A 20,072-nucleotide genomic window follows, 5' to 3' on the forward strand; every position below is an offset into this window, starting at 1 on the left:
AAATCATTTTGTTTTTAGTCAGTTTGTTCCTCCGATTTGAGATGCGGTCACGCCACGCTCAAAATAACTCTCGACGTTACTTCACAACTTTTGACTTGCTGACTCTAAACTACAAACTATATTATAAATTCTTTCGTATTTCATTACATATAATTGTAAGTTATTCTTACATTAAATAATTGTATAAAGCACCATCTTATATGGCCGGTCAGTTCATATCACTCGAATCGAAAACATAGCCACCTTAGACTTCTGAGTAAAAAGTACGTCTATACCTGGCAATAAACTTATTATATTACTTCATTGACTGGACTATGGGGGAAATTGTGCATTTGCAGGGTGTCCACTACTAAACCCAAAAAAAATTCCCTGACTTTTCCCTGACTTTCCATGACCATTTAAGAAAATTTCCCTGACCTAATTTTCATTTTATGATGACATTTTTAACACTTTTGCTCAGGGTTGTGTAAAAACGGTTTTTTTTTTGACTTGAAAAAAAAAACCTGAAAAAAAGCAGTTTTTTTTAGAAAAACGGAACCGTTATATCATTGTGCGTCTGTCTGTCCGTCTGTCACAGCAATTTTTTTTCTGGAATATGTTTGTTTTCTCACGTACGTAAAGTACGAAATATTAAAATTTGCAAGGCAGTTCATACTTTTATACCTACGGCTTTTTTACCTTTTTGTTAATTATTAAACTTTAATTCCTGGTTTTATAAAACTAACATTAACGAAATCTGTAGTTGGTAGTTATCGCCATTTACTTTTGGCTATACCAGTGCCGGCCCGTGCATTCTATCAGGGTAGAGCGAGTTTGAATTTCGGCACCCGTGGATATGGTAGCAAAAAAAATATCGCGAAAATTTTTCCCCTTTTATACGTCCCTGGGGCTGATAGTAGTTATTACGTACAGTGAGCTGCAAAATTGCATGGAGAAAGTATAAATGAACTCATTGATAAATTCGCCATGCATTTTTGCAGCTGATAGCACATAACATAGCAAACAAAAAGTAGTACCAGAGCGAGCAGGAAATCAGGCTTGAAATGAAAACGAGATTTCAAGCGTAGTGAGCGCGAAGTATTGACCAAGAACTGAAAACATGACCTATGTAAAAGTAGTAAACGCGAGCGAAGGGAGCGCGAAATTTTTTGTCTGTTGTCAGCGTCGGGATGCCCATTAAGCCATTTGGGTGTTTTGCCACAACATGCCTTTAGGTTACAAAGTGATTCTTATCGTCAGGCTTATTATCCTCCTATGCTCCTTTGACTCATACAAAACTGCGCCTCTATGTGTCTGTGTGTTCTGCGCCATTGGCTTTATGAGGAACTCCGCTTTGGAACGTCGGATAGATACTTAGAATTTGGACAGCGACGTAACGTAACTTTGTCGTTTTCACGTCGCCCATTATGAATGTTGTACAAATATATATAAATAAATTAAGGTCAGCTAGAGCATGAAGATATCCCTCATTAGTAATCACTGGCATGGAGGCCAGGCACTATACTTGTCATAAAAAGTCTAAAGAGACAATTCTAAGTTGCCTTTAAATCTCTACCGGGATCCATCTTTGCTGTCATAGATGTGGCCAACCCAAGAAATCATTTACATTTTTCAATACTTTTTGTTTTTTTTTTCTTGGTGCCAAATTTTTCCCTGACCTCCAAATCATTTCCCTGACTTTCCCTGACTTTCCATGACCACTATGAGCTTCCCTGACTTTTCCCTGACTTTCCCTGACTTTCCAGAAAGTGGACACCCTGATTTGGTAATCTCATGCATGTATAGTCGCCATCAGACTTATCTGAGCGGCTGGGGCGCGCAAAAATATGTGAACACGCTTTATCGCCTTCACAATAGAGGCGTGTTTAGATGTTTGTGAGCACCTCGACCGCCCTGATATATCTGACGGCGACTGTATACAGTAAAACGTAACACTACTGCATATAGGTAATCAACTTATTATCGAATAACGTAGCTCTCAGAAATTATTCCTTTCGTAGTCAGATGTCACTTATGAACGAAATGATCTCGCAAAAACAAAAATAATATTCTCTTAAGATTGTTAATAAAGGTTTTTCTGCAAAAACAAAGTTTGTAGACATTTTATTTCGTTTGATTTAAATAAAATTTGGTTACTTAGAACACCTTACCCTGTGGGACAAACACGATTTTTAGGACTACGCCTATCAGGCTTGAACTGAGGAGTTTTCAGACTTGCCCGGTAAAATTATTAAGTGAATATTAAGTGAAATCGGGTTTATATGTACCAAATTTTATCAATATCCGACGAAAAGACGTCGAAACATTAAAAAAAACCTTTCACCTTTTGATCTGTCAAATCAAAGGCTAGTTGAAGTGGTTCGAACTACTTCGCTTAGCTTTGCGCAGTATTCGTCGAGTACAAAATATAACTTCTCCTTCAGTTGCCTATTTCACCACACTGACACTTTTGACACTGACAATTCTGCGCCTATTTCAGGGGTTACCACCCAGCGTCATCTCATTGTTGACCGCCACAGGGAATGAACGGCGAAGTGCCACTGTCGGGCGACCATTGCCAGTGGTGAAACAGGCCACAGCGAACAAACAATAAATAATGAGAAACCAACGATATTGTTCAGCGACCAACACAAACAGTCCGTGAGCTCTTACAACTAGTCACCGAGTTCAATTACTAACCTAAAGAGACGCCACTAACTGCCAACCCGCGGCAAACATTCACTGATTATACTGTGCAAATAAAAAGGAATGAGTCTCAACTAAAAAATACATATTTTATTTAAAAACATATTATTACACTCACCTGCATTAAGATGTTACACGACGGCCTTTGAACTGTAACTTATTATTGCGGGTGACGGTATAAATACCTCATTTAGGCTCCTAGCTCGTTTATAAAAACACCAATTCGATTATTTATACATTAAAATGGATACTAGGCCGCCAAGTATCTGGAAGGACGCCTTTGTAACTACGATATATTTGGCTGGTTCTCTATGCTGACTGAACAGGCCCCGTAGCCGAATGGCATTTCTCCGACGCCAAACGAAAGCGATACGCCGCTGGCTCTGTCGCGCCAATACGCAAGCGCGATAAGTGCTGTGCTAGAGATAAGTTATGATTATTCTTTAAACAAAAAAATTTAAGGGTTGTATCCCAAGTAAAAGAGCCTTATTGATTCACCTGATCTTTTATCTAAAATTTCTATTCGATGTCCCGATAGGCGAACACGCTCCACTAACCTCTTTTCTATTAATTTTGGGCGTACTACATATGCAAGAAATAGATTCTTAGCTAGAGCTTGCAGTACTTATAATGAGAAATTTTCTGATATTGATATTTTCCATTTATCGTTACCACAGTTTGTTTCTGCAATAAAACGTAAAGTTAAAAATTAAAATTATGTCTTTAGTAAGTACTTATTTCCTAAGTTAACAATATAATTTTCTATAATTTTGTTGTAGATACTTGAGTTTTGCATGTGCTAAATTTAAATTGTTACAATGTCAAATTCTGAGCAACATAACTGTTATTATTCATTAGTGGAAACTGTGTGGCTTGTGAATGTGTAATCTGATTTTACTAGATGTATTGTTTTGCCTGTTTGTTTCCCAAAGGTTTAAATAAATAAATAAATAAATATCTCCTAGCGCTTCGTTTCGTGAGCGTTTCGTGAGCGATTGTGCCATTCGGCTAGCCACCCAGGTACATTCAATGTATCTTTGCCTATGAGTTGAGAGCAGTATTTGATGTATTTTCAAAGGCTTATTTCTGTATGATTGTGATAGAGAAGTAAGCCCTTTTGGAAACATTTTGTCTAGATACATCGGCCGCCAAATGAGCCGAAAGTTAGTAGGCCAGGGCGTGCGGCGGCCAACTTCATCAATAGCTAAATGCAAAGTTCATGAGTTGCGCGGTGCCTGCACCATGGAAATGAAATACAACAGCCTTCTGCATTCATTCTCAATTCGAGTTAGCTTCCAATAGGGTGTTTTACTATGCGTGGCAAACTAAAAAGTATCCTTCGTAAGTAAACTGTAATAGTAGCGTGACGAAGTGCTCCTGCGATTATTCGTCAACGATTTTTCATTTGAAATATCAAAATTTTTCTTATTTATATGTGAAATAGTAATAGCTTATAAGGCAAATTTGGACACAATATTTTGTAAGAATCAAATTCATTCACATTTATAGTAAAATACCCTATTTAACACTGTTTCACCAACAAACTAGTAGTCCTCTATACAAGCGATCAATCTCGGGGTTTTTCGTAACAGAAATATAAAAATACACTATGTAACCTATCGAAACATTCCATTGTAAATGCTAACACTACATAACAGGCGTTCAGAACGCTCGGCCCCGCGGAGTGGTGGTAATAAATAAGCATAACTAACGTCGGACTGCGTCGTGTCGAGCGGCGCGCCCATTACGAGCCGAACTTGAACTTGGTCGGGACTTGCGCGGGCACGGTGAACGAGTAACCTGGAAACACATGCTAGATTACATCTCCAGGCGGCAAACACAGTTAAAGCATAGATTAAATATAAGATCATACCATCCCATACATTAAAATACGACCGTTTAAGAACGCGCATACACTACACCACACATAGATGGTGCCACAAAAAATGCCTTGTTGCCATCGATTATTTGTAGATTGGCGTTAAGTATCACTTTCGAGCCATAAATCTATGTCAAAAGTGAAAATTAACGCCATCTACAAGTATGATCGATCGTATTTGTAGCGCCATATATGTGTGGTGTAGTGTATGCGCGTTCTTAGACGTATTAGGCACTGGTCCCACCGCGAGCTAGTAAGCTATGAGCTATCGGCTATAAAAACGAACAAAAGATAACCACTACCGTGTATATAAAAGAGTCACGGCGATGTTTATAGTTACTCGCCCAGCGGTGAGCTATCAAAATAGGCGTGTCTCTTTATTTACACGGGAGTGATGTTTTCGTTCGTTTTTATAGCCGATAGCTCATGGCTTACTAGGTCGCGGTGGGAACAGTGCCATAGTTGTCAAACCGGCTGTGGGCTGAGGGGTGGCGGCTCCCTGGCTACCAAAGACATATATAACTCCGTATATAGACAGATAAAGTCTAAGAAAAAACGTATCTCAGTACCATACAGAAAAAGGTACGGTGACCTAGATGGCATTAAGTGTTCCCACATGAGTACAATCCAGGTCTCTTTAAAGCAAGAGTAAATAAGTAAGCGTGATCCGCCGTAGACCGCATCATCAATTACCATCAGGTGTGATCGTGGTCAAACGTCTACCTATTCATACTAAAAAAAAAAAAAAACTACTGCTTTGGGGTACGCTCAGCTAGATGGCGTTAATATAAATATTTGACATTTTAACACATATCAGGCTAAGAATATGGGCCAAATTGTCAAACTGAGGTTCAAAAGTTTGAAGCTTGTGTCGAGAGATGGCAGTCTATGCACTGTGATTACACATTTTTAACCCCCGACGCAAAAACGAAGGGGTGTTATAAGTTTGACGTGTCTGTCTGTCTGTCCGTCTGTGTGTGTTTCTGTCTGTGGCATCGTAGCTCCCAAACGGATGAACCGATTTTGATTTAGTTTTTTTTTTGTCTGAAAGCTGAGTTAGTCGGGAGTGTTCTTAGCCATGATTCATGAAAATCGGTCCACTATGTCGCGGTCGGGGGTTTTTTCAAAATTTAAATTTTACAGTGACAGTAAGTGTGTATAATAGTGGATCCTCACCCCCTGTGGTGTGTACTCACCGCCGCTCTGCTCGATGCGCTTGCTGTCCATCTGCGCCTTGCGCTGGTCGGCCAGCACGAGCACCGCGCTCAGCTGCTTCTGCTGCTCGTCGTCAAGCACCTGCGTCAGCGCGTGGTACAGCGCCGGCTCTGTCGTCGATATGCCTGCAATCGTAATATAACCAAATATATCTAATTAAAAAAAAATGGATGGTGGCTGCAAGGGACCGAGAACAATGGTCATCACTGGAAGATGCCTTCACCTTCACAGGAGGGGTTCTTACAGATTAACTTATTAAACTTTGTATTATAATTAATGTTAAGTACCAAATAGTAAGAAATAGAAGTGTTTTTTTTTTATTATATCTAATTTCATCCTCATATATTTTCGAAGTGAAACTTCTAATACGACTTCCAACTGACAGCGTTAAACGTTCAGTGTCGCCAACTCGAATCTTGATAAAAGCTAGACTGATACCAGGAATATGACAAGTTTTGAAGTGAAACTCTTCAACTTGTCCGTATTTCATGAGTTTATGTATGTTTTTTCAATAATTTGAGTAATTAGACTAATTAGCAATCTTAAAATAGTTAAAACAGTAAAAAGATGAAAGTAACTAAACACGAAAACGACTTGACAGATTGGTTTCTAAGGTCGTTTACATCTCCACACTACGAAGTGTCACTGTCAAGACTACACGCACTATTTTTTTTATCCTATACTCATACTTTTGTCATTTACAGGGTCGTGCATACATCTTTAAAACCTTACTCATAGATGTCAAGCCAAGCCTATTTTATTAATGATGTATGTATGGTGTGGACGTTCATATCGCTCCCGGATAGGTCTTTATAGTCACGAGAGGAGTCTCTCACATTCAGACACTGTTTAAATCATCTGTCAAGATGTACGAGGCCTTAGCGACCATCCACACTCATGAGACGCATGTCTTGCGGCGCGCAACGGACGTTTCCGCCACGCCGCCCGAATGTAATTAAAATAATTTTTAAGAAAAAAAAACCGTCGCCTTTCGGGTTCTGGTGAAAGCTACTTGCGAATGTTGGATTATGTAAAAATGTGTAAGTATTTTTTTAAACTGCTTTTAATGCTTTAATTATTAGATGGCAACACAAATGAATATACGTATAACGTTAAGGTTTGAGGAGTTTCCTCAATTCCTCATGAATCCTATTATATTATAAGAAATCAAAGCTTGACAAACTTTGACTTCAAAACAGTGACATTTATTTAGTTATGTTTGTTAAGCATAACTTAACAAACATAACTAAATAAATGTCACTGTTCTGAACTTAAATGCATGCTTTTCTTACAAAAATACCAAAGTCACTATGAGTGTGCCGTTCAGGTTTGAGGAGTTTGGTTCTGGCCATCATCAGCAGTTCCACTGCACCAAATGTCACTGTTCTGGACGAAAGTGCATGCTGTTCTTATAAAAATACCACAGTCACTATAAGCGTGCCGTTCAGATTTGAGGAGTTCGGTTCTGACCATCATCAGAAATTCCACTGCACCAAATGTCACTGTTCTGGACGAAAGTGCATGCTGTTCTTATAAAAATGGCAAAGTCACTATAAGCGTGCCGTTCAGATTTGAGGAGTTTGGTTCTGGCCATCATCAGCAGTTCCACTGCACCAAATGTCACTGTTCTGGATGAAAGTGCATGCTGTTCTTATAAAAATACCAAAGTCACTATAAGCGTGCCGTTCAGATTTGAGGAGTTCGGTTCTGACCATCATCAGAAATTCCACTGCACCAAATGTCACTGTTCTGGACGAAAGTGCATGCTGTTCGTATAAAAATACCAAAGTCACTATAAGCGTGCCGTTCAGATTTGAAGAGTTCCGTTCTGGCCATCATCAGCAGTTCCACTGCACCAAATGTCACTGTTCCGTACCTAAATGCATGCTGTTCCTTTAAAAACACAAAAATAACCATATGTATGCCTTTCAGATTTGAGGAGTTCCCTCGATTTCTCCAGGATCCCATCATCAGAACTGGGTTCTGAGAAAAATGGGACCAATCTGTATGCATATACATTCAATCAAAAAAAAAAAAATTCAAAATCGGTCCAGTAACGACGGAGATATCGAGGAACAAACATAAAAAATAAAAAAATAAAAAAAAAAACATACAGACGACTTGATAACCGTCCTTCTTGAGATATGAGGCGACGGTTAAAAAGCGCCTCCAGGCGCATTTTACGTCCTTCCTATACAAAATGTACTGAGACGTTTTTTGAATTATATTCGGGAGGCGTGGCGGAGACGTCCGTTGCGAGCCGCAAGACATGCGCGTCTCATGAGTGTGGATGGTCCTATATGATGATGTATGTATGTATGTATGTATCTATGTATGTATGTGTGTGTGTGTGTGTGTGTGGTCGTCACCTGAGAGCGCGGCCTTGAACTTGACGTACTCGTCGACGGGGCAGTCCCGGTCGTCTAGAGGCGTCGTGTAGCACTCGATGGCTGTCTCGTCGGGCTCGTAATCTTCGTCGTCCTGGAATTATAACATATTTAGGGCCGGTTGCGTCAAACCGTCTATCTAATTTAAAAATCTAATCTAATCTAATCTAATCTAATGGTGGTTAAAGCTTTCGTTAAATTTTATTGTATGGGAAGTTCCATAGACGTCTGCTGCGTGACGATGATGTGTCAGTCAAATGTGGTTGATGCAACTGGCCCTTAGTCGCAGTATTCATAGCGCATGATGAGCTCAGATATTTGATGCAGTACTAATGTGCATAAAGAACCTACATACAAAATCGAAGTTTGAAAGTGCTATCCTGTATGTTGGCAGTCATGCCTGCCGGCTTAGTCGAAATGACAACCTTTGACGCTAAACGCCGATCAAAACGCAGTCAGGTTCTGTCGCGCCATTGCGGACGACCAATAGAGATAGCTGGCTAGGATAACGATGTTATCGTAAACGTTTGTGCATTTGGCCTGCTGCCTGCAGGCACATCTCGGACACTGGCGATCAAATATATGAAAGAGGCGCGTTTCTAGCACACATTCTAATGGCTCAGCCTCGACATTGGTTTAAGCGCGACAGCGGTGAGCGGCGGCCATACATTGGAGCGAGACACAGCGATGGGACTTTTCATTCGCACGTGTGGCTGCCGCACACAGCTGTCGCGCTTAGACCAATGTCGTGGCTGGGCCGTAAGCTCGTGTAGGTGAACGCGTACCGTGCTTGTATGAGTGAGGTTGACCGTTCGCGTTTTTGACAGGCGGTAACTGTGGGGTGACCGAGCGGGGGTGGGAGTGGCCATACTGTACGATAGTACTCTTTATTATACTGTGCTGCAGCCCCTCTATCACGACTTGCCTTGTCGCGCGCGAGTCCATTGAAGTCGCGCTTGATGTATGGACTCGCGCGCGACAATGCAAGTTGCGCTAAAGGGTCAGGTGTCTCGCGTGTGGACGCTCACCGAATCGGAGTCGTAGTCCTCGATGTTGGCGGTCATGTTGACGCCCTGCTGCGCCGCGTTCTTGACGGCCATGCGCGCAGGTTCATTATAGTGTGGTGCAGGTGTCGCGTGTGTCACTCACCGAGTCGGAGTCGTAGTCCTCGATGTTGGCGGTCATGTTGACGCCCTGCTGCGCCGCGTTCTTGACGGCCATGCGCGCAGGTTCATTATAGTGTGGTGCAGGTGTCGCGTGTGTCACTCACCGAGTCGGAGTCGTAGTCCTCGATGTTGGCGGTCATGTTGACGCCCTGCTGCGCCGCGTTCTTGACGGCCATGCGCGCAGGTTCATTATAGTGTGGTGCAGGTGTCGCGTGTGTCACTCACCGAGTCGGAGTCGTAGTCCTCGATGTTGGCGGTCATGTTGACGCCCTGCTGCGCCGCGTTCTTGACGGCCATGCGCGCAGGTTCATTATAGTGTGGTGCAGGTGTCGCGTGTGTCACTCACCGAGTCGGAGTCGTAGTCCTCGATGTTGGCGGTCATGTTGACGCCCTGCTGCGCCGCGTTCTTGACGGCCATGCGCGCAGGTTCATTATAGTGTGGTGCAGGTGTCGCGTGTGTCACTCACCGAGTCGGAGTCGTAGTCCTCGATGTTGGCGGTCATGTTGACGCCCTGCTGCGCCGCGTTCTTGACGGCCATGCGCGCAGGTTCATTATAGTGTGGTGCAGGTGTCGCGTGTGTCACTCACCGAGTCGGAGTCGTAGTCCTCGATGTTGGCGGTCATGTTGACGCCCTGCTGCGCCGCGTTCTTGACGGCCATGCGCGCAGGTTCATTATAGTGTGGTGCAGGTGTCGCGTGTGTCACTCACCGAGTCGGAGTCGTAGTCCTCGATGTTGGCGGTCATGTTGATGCCCTGCTGCGCCGCGTTCTTGACGGCCATGCGCGCAGGTTCATTATAGTGTGGTGCAGGTGTCGCGTGTGTCACTCACCGAGTCGGAGTCGTAGTCCTCGATGTTGGCGGTCATGTTGACGCCCTGCTGCGCCGCGTTCTTGACGGCCATGTGCGCAGGTTCATTATAGTGTGGTGCAGGTGTCGCGTGTGTCACTCACCGAGTCGGAGTCGTAGTCCTCGATGTTGGCGGTCATGTTGATGCCCTGCTGCGCCGCGTTCTTGACGGCCATGCGCGACAGGTTCTCCAGGTACTCGTTGTTCATGTCATCGATGTCGTCCTCGTCGCTCGAGAGGACTTCTGCAACCAAAATATATCAATTACTAGCTTTTGCCCGCCCCCGTACTAATCTAATCTTCTTTTCCCATACAAACTTTGGACCCCATGTCTCCCCCTTAGGGAGGTGAATTTTGAAAAATCCTTTCTTAGTGCTCCTCTAAATCTTATAAGGAACCTACGTGCCAAAAGAAGAAACCGACTGACTGACTGACATATCAACGCACAGCCGAAACCGCTGGTCCTGGAGATGCCAAATTTGGCACGTAGGTTCCTTATAAGATGGAGAGAAGCACTAAGAAAGGATTTTTCAAAATCCACATCCTAAGAGGGTGAAATGGGGGTCTAAGGTTCAACGTTTGAATAATATTACTTTTAGTATACGCGGACAAAGCCCAAGTCCGGAACACCACGCTACGCTCCAAAACTCAAATTGTAGATGTAGCTAGGAAGGCGGCCAAGCTATAATGGGACTAAGCTGGTCACATTTGCCGAACGCCTAGGGAGTTGTCGGTAAACAGCTAGATAGTAAATAAGGGCATTTTCGCGAGAAGAATCACAATTTTTTCTTCAGGTTGCCTACCTTTTACAACATTTTATGTTTTTCCTACTCTGAATCACGAGGCCTTTATATCCTACTAGGCGACTATTTTGCAAAAAAAAAGTTTTAAGAATGTTTTTTGTCTCAAATGGTCATAAACAAGTCACGTTACCCTCGTCCTGGTCGTCGTCCTCGTCCTCCTCGTCGGTGTCCTCGTCGGCCTCGGCGCGGGCCTCGTAGGCGCGCTTGAGGCCGTCGAAGAGCACGAGGCACGAGGGCAGGATGTCGGGCAGCACGGGCTCGAGCGGCGGCCGGCACGGGCCCATCTCCAGCAGCGTGCAGATGCCCAGCACGCACAGCTTTCTGTCGTGGAGCCTGAGGGGAAATATTATTGTCACTTAGCAACTATCCTCACAGGTAACCCTAACATAATAGTGCCTACATTCAATTATAACATATAACTTTTACAAATTCGGACATTGGAAAACTAAACAAGTCAGCCTGATCGTGATCAGCCACTAAATTCAATGTACGGACGGTGCGACCGAGAGGCGCCTTGCGAGTTACATTGCGGGCTGTTGAGGGTACACACAAGCAGGTTGGTTCTGCCGATCGGTTCCACCAGCAGCTGCGGCCGCCGCCTCCGCTCCAAGTAGCCATTGGGCACGTATAGATTCATCTGCTGTAAGATCCCCAGGCTGGTATGTTTCATTTTATCATACTGTTATAATAGCAAAACTACCGTGAGACACTGACATATTGAACAATATGTAAAATCGGGTAACTCACGTCAAATTGAAATAAAACTATGGAAACGGATTAAATCGCGTATAATGAATTTAAAATACATCCCGACGTTTCGAACTCTTTACAGCGTTCGTGGTCAACGGGTGACTGAGGAAAAATTAAAATGTGCAAAAGCTACCCACTTACAAGAAATATTAACGAACCAATTCGATCGAAGAAGATGTCCCAATTCCTGGCCCCGTAGCCGAATGGCATTTCTCCGACGCCAAACGAAAGCGATACGCCGCTGGCTCTGTCGCGCCAATACGCAAGCGCGATAGAGATAGATATCTACTAGCGCTTCGTTTCGTGAGCGTTTCGTGAGCGATTGTGCCATTCGGCTAGCCACCCTGAGGCCTGTGAAATGTCAAACTCCTCTACAAAGCGCGGGAGTGTACAGGCTAGACTGTGAGTGCGGCCTGTCATATGTGGGACAGACGAAACGAAGCATTTCCACACGGGTGAAGGAACACATAGCGGATGTCAAGCACCGTCGGCAAAGGTCTGCAGTCTCTGAACATGTCATGGATAAAGTCAATCATGCTATAAAGTTTGACAAGCCTCTGGTTCTCGCTAAGGAGAAGCGATATATACCCAGAATGTTGCGAGAGGCCATTGAGATCAAGAAATATCCAAACTTTAATAGAGAGGATGACTTTACTTTACCACCGGCTTGGGATCCAGTAGTGGGTTACTAATGTATTACCGAAAGTTATTTGCCAGACTTTCACATCCCAAACAATCTATCCCAAAAATTTAAAAGGCAACTCATCATTTCCCAACTTATCATGTGCCATATACATATTTGCCAAAATAATGATATCCAAATAAATATTTAGACATTTCCTTTCTTTGGCAATGTTCATTTTACCAAACTTTAATTACTCAAAATAATTAATTGCCAACGAATATTATCCCAAAAGAAAAAAAGCCAAATCTAACATTTAGTAAAACATTTCTTGGGCATTTTTTATTTTAACAAATCTCGTTTACTCAAAATGAGCAGTTGACAAAAATATAAAAAACAGTCAGGCTCTAGTGACTAGTCGGACTCCGCGTCTGCTCCGGCGCTGCTGCGGGTAAAGCTATTTTCTTAGCAATATTTTGTGTGGGGGTCGCAGTTCTAACCTAACCTAAACCTACTTTCTTAGCAACAGTTTTGTGTGGGGGTCGCAGTTCCAACCTAACCTAAACCTACTTTCTTAGCAAAGTTTTGTGTGGGGGTCGCAGTTCTAACCTAACCTAAACCTACTATCTTAGCAACAGTTTTGTGTGGGGGTCGCAGTTCCAACCTAACCTAAACCTACTTTCTTAGCAATAGTTTTGTGTGGGGGTCGCAGTTCTAACCTAACCTAAACCTACTTTCTTAGCAAAAGTTTTGTGTGGGGGTCGCAGTTCTAACCTAACCTAAACCTACTTTCTTAGCAACAGTTTTGTGTGGGCGTCGCAGTTCTAACCTAACCTAAACCTACTTTCTTAGCAACAGTTAATTTTGTATGGGGGTCGCAGTTCCAACCTAACCTAAACCTACTTTCTTAGCAACAGTTTTGTGTGGGGGTCGCAGTTCTAACCTAACCTAAACCTACTTTCTTAGAAATATTTTGTGTGGGGGTCGCAATTCTAACCTAACCTAAACCTACATTTTTAGCAACAGTTTTGTGTGGGAGTCGCAGTTCTAACCTAACCTAAACCTACTTTCTTAGCAACAGTTTTGTGTGGGGGTCGCAGTTCCAACCTAACCTAAACCTACTTTCTTAGCAAGAGTTTTGTGTGGGGGTCGCAGTTCTAACCTAACCTAAACCTACTTTCTTAGCAACAGTTTTGTGTGGGGGTCGCAGTTCCAACCTAACCTAAACCTACTTTCTTAGCAAGAGTTTTGTGTGGGGGTCGCAGTTCTAACCTAACCTAAACCTACTTTCTTAGCAACAGATTTTGTGGGGGTCGCAGTTCTAACCTAACCTAAACCTACTTTCTTAGCAACAGTTTTTAGTGAGGGTCGCGATTCCAATCTAACCTAACCTAAACCTACTTTTAGGTTTTTAGGTTATGTTTAGGTTTTTAAAGATTATTTGACTCGTCATTTTCTCGGTATTTTCGTCAAAAGTATTTGTGGGAAGCAAACGTGTAAGTAGTTGTTAAAATCTGTTTGGGAAATGAAATTCGGTAAATGAAAACAATCATGTTAAAACATTTGTCAAAAAGTGGTTTTGCACGGTGTGTTTTTAGAGAAACATTTTTTTACTAAACAAATTATTTGACAAAATAATTTTGTCCAGTAATTAATTTAACGAAAGTAAAGTTGAGCAAACTTTTCTAGTCTAAGTGAAACATTTGCGGAATTAACAGTTGGGGTTATAAAAGTTGCAGTACAACAGTTTGGGAAATTATCATTTGACGGATTTTAACGTTGTCAAATGTTATTATGGGAAAGATTGAGTTGACAAACGTGCAGTTGGCAAAATTCGTTTGGGAAATGAAATTCGACAAAAAAATCTTCGGTAAATTAAAAGGATCCCTCCAGTAGTACATCTGATAATGGAACAAGCACGACGAAGGCTGTGAGGCATTTGTGTTGTATGGTGTTGGACATTTGCAGTTTGTTTCTTTGTCAATTTTGTGTAGATTAATTGGTTAATTATTTTTTAAGAGCGCTTTCAAAAAATCTGCTTGCTCGCATTTCGGCGCCGGCGGCGCTGGCGTGCGCCTGTGTGCAGACGCACACTATAACCAGAAGCATAACGATTGTAGCCTGCGGTACAGACATATAGCGTGCGATCCTCTTCGAACCAACCTTACGTGCGGCTAGAGCGAAAGGGATAGCATTCATGGTCGGTACCGCCACCCCGTCAGTAGCGTAGCGGACTAACCATTATTGATACTTGCGTAAAAATACCACCATATATATTACATATTTGCATACATGATTTCGTGCATCAATACTTGACCTTTTAGTTTAATTATTAAACTTATCACAGTTTTTAGGGTTCCGTAGTCAACTAGGAACCCTTATAGTTTCGCCATGTCTGTCTGTCCGTCCGTCCGTCCGTCCGCGGATAATCTCAGTAACCGTTAGCACTAGAAAGCTGAAATTTGGTACCAATATGTATATCAATCACGCCAACAAAGTGCAAAAATAAAAAATGGAAAAAAATGTTTTATTAGGGAACCCCCCCTACATGTAAAGTGGTGGGATGATATTTTTTTTTCATTCCAACCCCAACGTGTGATATATTGTTGGATAGGTATTTAAAAATGAATAAGGGTTTACTAAAATCGTTTTTTGATAATATTAATATTTTCGGAACTAATCGCTCCTAAAGGAAATAAAAGTGCGTCCCCCCCTCCCCTCTAACTTTTGAACCATATGTTTAAAAAAATATGAAAAAAATCACAAAAGTAGAACTTTATAAAGACTTTCTAGGAAAATTGATTTGAACTTGATAGGTTCAGTAGTTTTTGAGAAAAATACGGGAAACTACGGAACCCTACACTGAGCGTGGCCCGACACGCTCTTGGCCAGTCCAAGGCGGTTTTTTTTTCCTAAAAATTATCTTTTAAAACGTGTGTAGCCTTGGAAGAAATAAATTAAAAAACTTTTATAATATAATAAATTGTGTATATAATATTGTCTTCTGTTACCGCGATAGTTACTCATGAAATAAATTTATGGAATCAGATTATATCGCGTATAATGAATATAATCCGTTTTCTTAGTTTTATTTCATTTTGTATATGGTATGTTTTCTAGGTACATTATGTACAATGGAACTAAGATCGGTTTTCTTTAATTTTAAGTAGTTTTTTTATATTTAAAATGTGTTATTGTGTTTTTAGGGTTTCGTAGTCTGTCCGTCCGTCCGCGGATAATCTCAGTGACCGTTAGCACTAGAGAGCTGAAATTTGGTACCACAATATGTATATCAGTCACGCGGGTCACGCCGACAAAGTGCAAAAATAAAAAGTGGAAAAAATGTTTTATTAGGGTACCCCCCCCCCCTACACGTAAAGTAGGGAGTGATTTTTTTTTTCATTTCAACCCTAACGTGTGATATTGTTGATAGGTATTTAAAAATTAATTACTGAAATCGTTTTTTGATAATATTAATATTTTCGGAAATAATCGCTCCTAAAGGAAAAAAATGTGTGTACCCCCCGCCCCTCTAACTTTTTAACCATATATTTAAAAAATATTAAAAAAATCACAAAAGTAGAACTTTATAAACTTTCTAGGAAAACTGTTTTGAACTTGATAGGTTCTGTAGTTTATGAGAAAAATACGGAAAACTACGGAACCCTAGACTGAGCATGGCCCGACACGCTCTTGGCCGGTTATTAAATATTATGTTGTTTTAATTGCATGGAGCACAGGACGGTCCACATCTATATATTAGTTTTTTGTAAAGAAATACAACTCTACGCTACGCCTACCTGCTTTAATTGACTGGTGACACACTGAGACAGTGGATGCGCCAGAGTATAAAAGAGTGATTACCATCTCTTGTCAAAGATCTTGTTGAGACGAATCAAACGAACCCAAACACGAAGTGGTTACAAGACCTGGTTGATGAGAACTCTTGACTACCATCTGTCTTCATCATCAGATCCTGGGTACCATCTCTTGTCAAAGATCTTGTTGAGACAAATCAAACGAGCCCAAACACGAAGTTGTTTCAAGACCTGGTTGATGAATTCTCTTGACCACCTTCCAGCTTCATCATCAGATCCTGGGTACCATCTCTTGTCAAAGATCTTGTTGAGACGAATCAAACGAGCCCAAACATAAAGGAGTTTCAAGACCTGGTTGTTGAATACTCTTGACTACCTTCCGGCTTCACCATCAGATCCTGGGTACCATCTCTTGTCAAAGATCTTGTTGAGACGAATCAAACGAGCCCAAACTCGAAGCGGTTTCAAGACCTGGTTGTTGAATTCTCTTGACTACCTTCCGGCTTCATCATCAGATCCTGGGTACCATCACCTCTTGTCAAAGATCTTGTTGAGGCGAATCAAACGAGCCCAAACACGAAATGGTTTCCAGACCTGGTTGATGAGAACTCATGACTACCATCTGACTTCATCATCAGATCCTGAGTACCATCTATTGTCAAAGATTTTGTTGACACGAGTCAGTAACCTAAAATGATATTCAATAATAAATAATACCTACTAAAAATATTAGTCAAGTTAATTAGTTAGTTACCAAAGTCGTCAACCCAAGGATCAAAGTTTTCGGTCGCAGTATACATGCAACAGTGCAGCCAAACACGCACACAAGTGCGGTTTTGGACACGGCGGGTGCCGCACACAATGACAAAATAACTTCGCGATCGTCGAGCCGCGTGCGGAGCGGACTGTCATACGTCCTGCCTCTACAAGCTCTGCCGCGGTACTGACATCGCAAGCGCGCGTAACCGGTAATAAGGAGGCATTTTTAAAAAATCGTCAAAAATATTAAATTGCAAGTAATAGAAAACTTTTGCATAGATCTGTTTAAGTAAGCGTTGCAGATTATTTTTATATTAAAACTACTTCAGAAACACGTAAGTTTTCGAAGAAATTGACACTTATTCTGAGGTGATTTCTGAAACAAATTGGATTCATCATTTCCTCATTTACTCTATTCTAAAGCCTTATAACAAAGAAGTAGTCTCATAAGATTGTAGTACAGGATATACATAATACAAATTTACCACTTGAAGCATTCAAAACTATCCAAATTTTACAAATTAGCACTTTCGCTACCAAGAACCCGACTGTCGGGTACACCGCTCGTAGAAGCGTAGCCGATTACATGGGTTTCCCCGTATGTAGCGAAAATGTCGTAGCGCCGCGTAGAGCCCGGTTTCGAAAGTGTTAGACGGACTAAGTCAGCACTTTTCGCGGGTTTTCCTAAACATGCACCAGAAAAAAAATCATAATTAATTAAGTGAGTTAGTTTTCAAAAATCCAGTCTCACAACATGTAAGTTAAGAAGATGTCCTAATCGAATCTTGAACTTAATAAGTCTGTTAGATGACGGAAAGTATAGCATTTTGCCGACTAAAACTATCAATTTTACATTATTACGACGTTTTCGTTGAATGGCCTCTTAACAGAGTAATGGTAAACATTTTTTTTTTGAATATTGTATAACTAGCTTTATTAATAGTGTGTGAACCTGCCTTAGAAATCTAGATTATTTGTGGTCATGGTTCGTTAATATTTCTTGTAAGTGGGTAGCTTTTGCATATTTTAATTTTTCCTCAGTCACCCGTTGACCACGAACGCTGTAAAGAGTTCGAAACGTCGGGATGTATTTTAAATTCATTATACGCGATTTAATCCGTTTCCATAGTTTTATTTCATGAGTAACTATCGCGGTAACCGAAGACAATATCACGTAAAATTGTCGAAGATCGCGGCGAGTAGCAGCGAGTTGCGGCCCGCAGTCTGCGTCGGGGCGGGTCGTTACGGAGCGAAACATGTCGAGCGATCTTCGACAATTTTACGTGAGATTTTATTGCAAAATTATGCTACTTAAACTATGCAAACATGCATATTTCTGGTGTTAACAAGCCCCTGTCCTTAATTTACCACCTACAAACATGGAGTACTACATGCATGCTTGCAAAATTTCAGTAGCATAATTTTGCATAAAACCACCGTGACTCAGGGAACCGTAACCATGGCAAAAACAGACAAGAAAAAGTTGATTCACCCATATAATAGATAAGGGATAAGTTCGCGTTTGTACCAGGGATCGGATACCGGTATTTTCAACCAAACCGGTTTTGGCTCTAGACGTCAAACCGAAAAAATAGTGTTCTTGTTTTCGGTTACCGGTTTTTAACCGGTTAATATGAGAGAACTGTTCTTCAGCAGATCTGTTTCTGTTGAACGAAATTAACCGGTTTCTACGTCAGAGATGTCAACGTCAGAGATACAACGACTCTTTTCTCATTTGCAGGCAGCGAAACTTTGGTGCGAATGACAATTTTATGACGTCAAGCTACAAACTATTATGTTAAAAGTATCTTTGAAATGGACCTTATAGTTATGTATATAAGGCGTATCTTTCGGTGTAGGTAAATGCACTCCGGTACGGTTCAATAATTTGGTCCGGTCAGTAATCTCTCTCCGTAGTCTAGCGGTCTGGGACATGGACTAGGAATATGGAGGTACCGGGTTCGATCCTCGTAGTGGGCAAGCTTTTTCCATGTTTGCATTTTATAATTTAGATTTTAAAATTTAATGTTGTTACACTGTGTAATGTGATTCCTAGTAGTTTTAAGCAGATTATGTGACAAGTAAAACATTTCAAAAAAATTAACATTTACTTTTTTATGTGAAAATACATTCAAAAAGAGTAAAAAAACACAAAAAAATAAAAAAGTCATAGAATATTTTTTGTTTTTACATCAAAAATGCATGTGGTTAAAATCTTTCGGGTTATTCAGGCCCACGGTGTTTATTTTCTTTTCTTGTACAATAAAATATGATTTTTTTTTCATAATTTCGAGTTAAAATGTAATAAATGAATATAACCTCTTTCTACCGAAGTCTCTGGCTAAAGGTATCAATTATTGCATTTAATGAGGAGGCACACTCAAAAGTTATGACAGATGGCGCCGTCCCGTCCTTCCATTGCACAGATGAAGAATTTCATACGTGAGAGAGAGAAGATGATATTTGTTTTTTCACTCTCACATATGAATGACAGTGACATGGCTAGACACTTGCACAGGCGCCGCCTGGTGGGATAACTTTTAGTAATTAAGGCCTGACTCGTAACGGATTTGTCAAATTCAAAACTGTTTTAACGGTACCAGAGCCGGCCGAATCAAAGTATGTTTTTCTATAATGTGTTTAAAATGTATTTAAAATTTATTGCTTATTAGTAAATTCATCATTCTCCATTTCTCCTCGCTCATTTTGTAGTAAGTTTTGTTGTATGCCCTCCATCGTACATCCGACAGTGTTTTTCGACACATTCTTAGTTTTAGTCCTATCAAGGACTATCTTTTTTTAAATATTTTGGTGGCTTATGGTTGGTGTCATTTAAATGAATGAATTTCTTAGACACTCCATCCTATTCCGGTTAATAGGTGAATACTATGAGACTTCGTTAAATTAAGTTTTTTACCCGATTTGAAGAGCGTTGGCTTTAGCAGGCTGCTGGCTTCATAGCCGTGGTGGATGATATCCAGCTATTGTCAGAATAAAGTTGAAAGATCATATTATTAAATAAAATCTGCGAACAGCTTCGTTCAGCAGTTTTTGTTGTAGATTTTTTATCGAAAAGTGGTTACTTTGCTTTAAATGCTTAGTAACGGACACTGCATCGACTGAATTCCTAGTAAAGTGGAT

General features: G+C 41.2%; 1 protein-coding gene across 1 annotated transcript in view; it reads right to left on the reverse strand.

Moving 5' to 3' along the window:
- Nucleotides 1–3,641: 3,641 nt before the first annotated feature.
- LOC125240592 (importin-7) overlaps nucleotides 3,642–20,072 on the reverse strand; it is a 66,568-nt gene continuing 50,137 nt past the window's right edge. The window contains exons 11-15 of the mRNA XM_048148544.1: nucleotides 11,113–11,315; nucleotides 10,284–10,423; nucleotides 8,149–8,260; nucleotides 5,761–5,904; nucleotides 3,642–4,485 (exon numbers count right to left, since the gene is read on the reverse strand). Coding sequence (XP_048004501.1) covers nucleotides 4,430–4,485; nucleotides 5,761–5,904; nucleotides 8,149–8,260; nucleotides 10,284–10,423; nucleotides 11,113–11,315 — 655 coding nt within the window. The 3' untranslated portion in view covers nucleotides 3,642–4,429. The remainder of the gene's footprint in view (nucleotides 4,486–5,760; nucleotides 5,905–8,148; nucleotides 8,261–10,283; nucleotides 10,424–11,112; nucleotides 11,316–20,072) is intronic.

Source organism: Leguminivora glycinivorella, chromosome Z, assembly GCF_023078275.1.
Source record: "Leguminivora glycinivorella isolate SPB_JAAS2020 chromosome Z, LegGlyc_1.1, whole genome shotgun sequence".
NCBI classification, from domain to species: domain Eukaryota; kingdom Metazoa; phylum Arthropoda; class Insecta; order Lepidoptera; family Tortricidae; genus Leguminivora; species Leguminivora glycinivorella.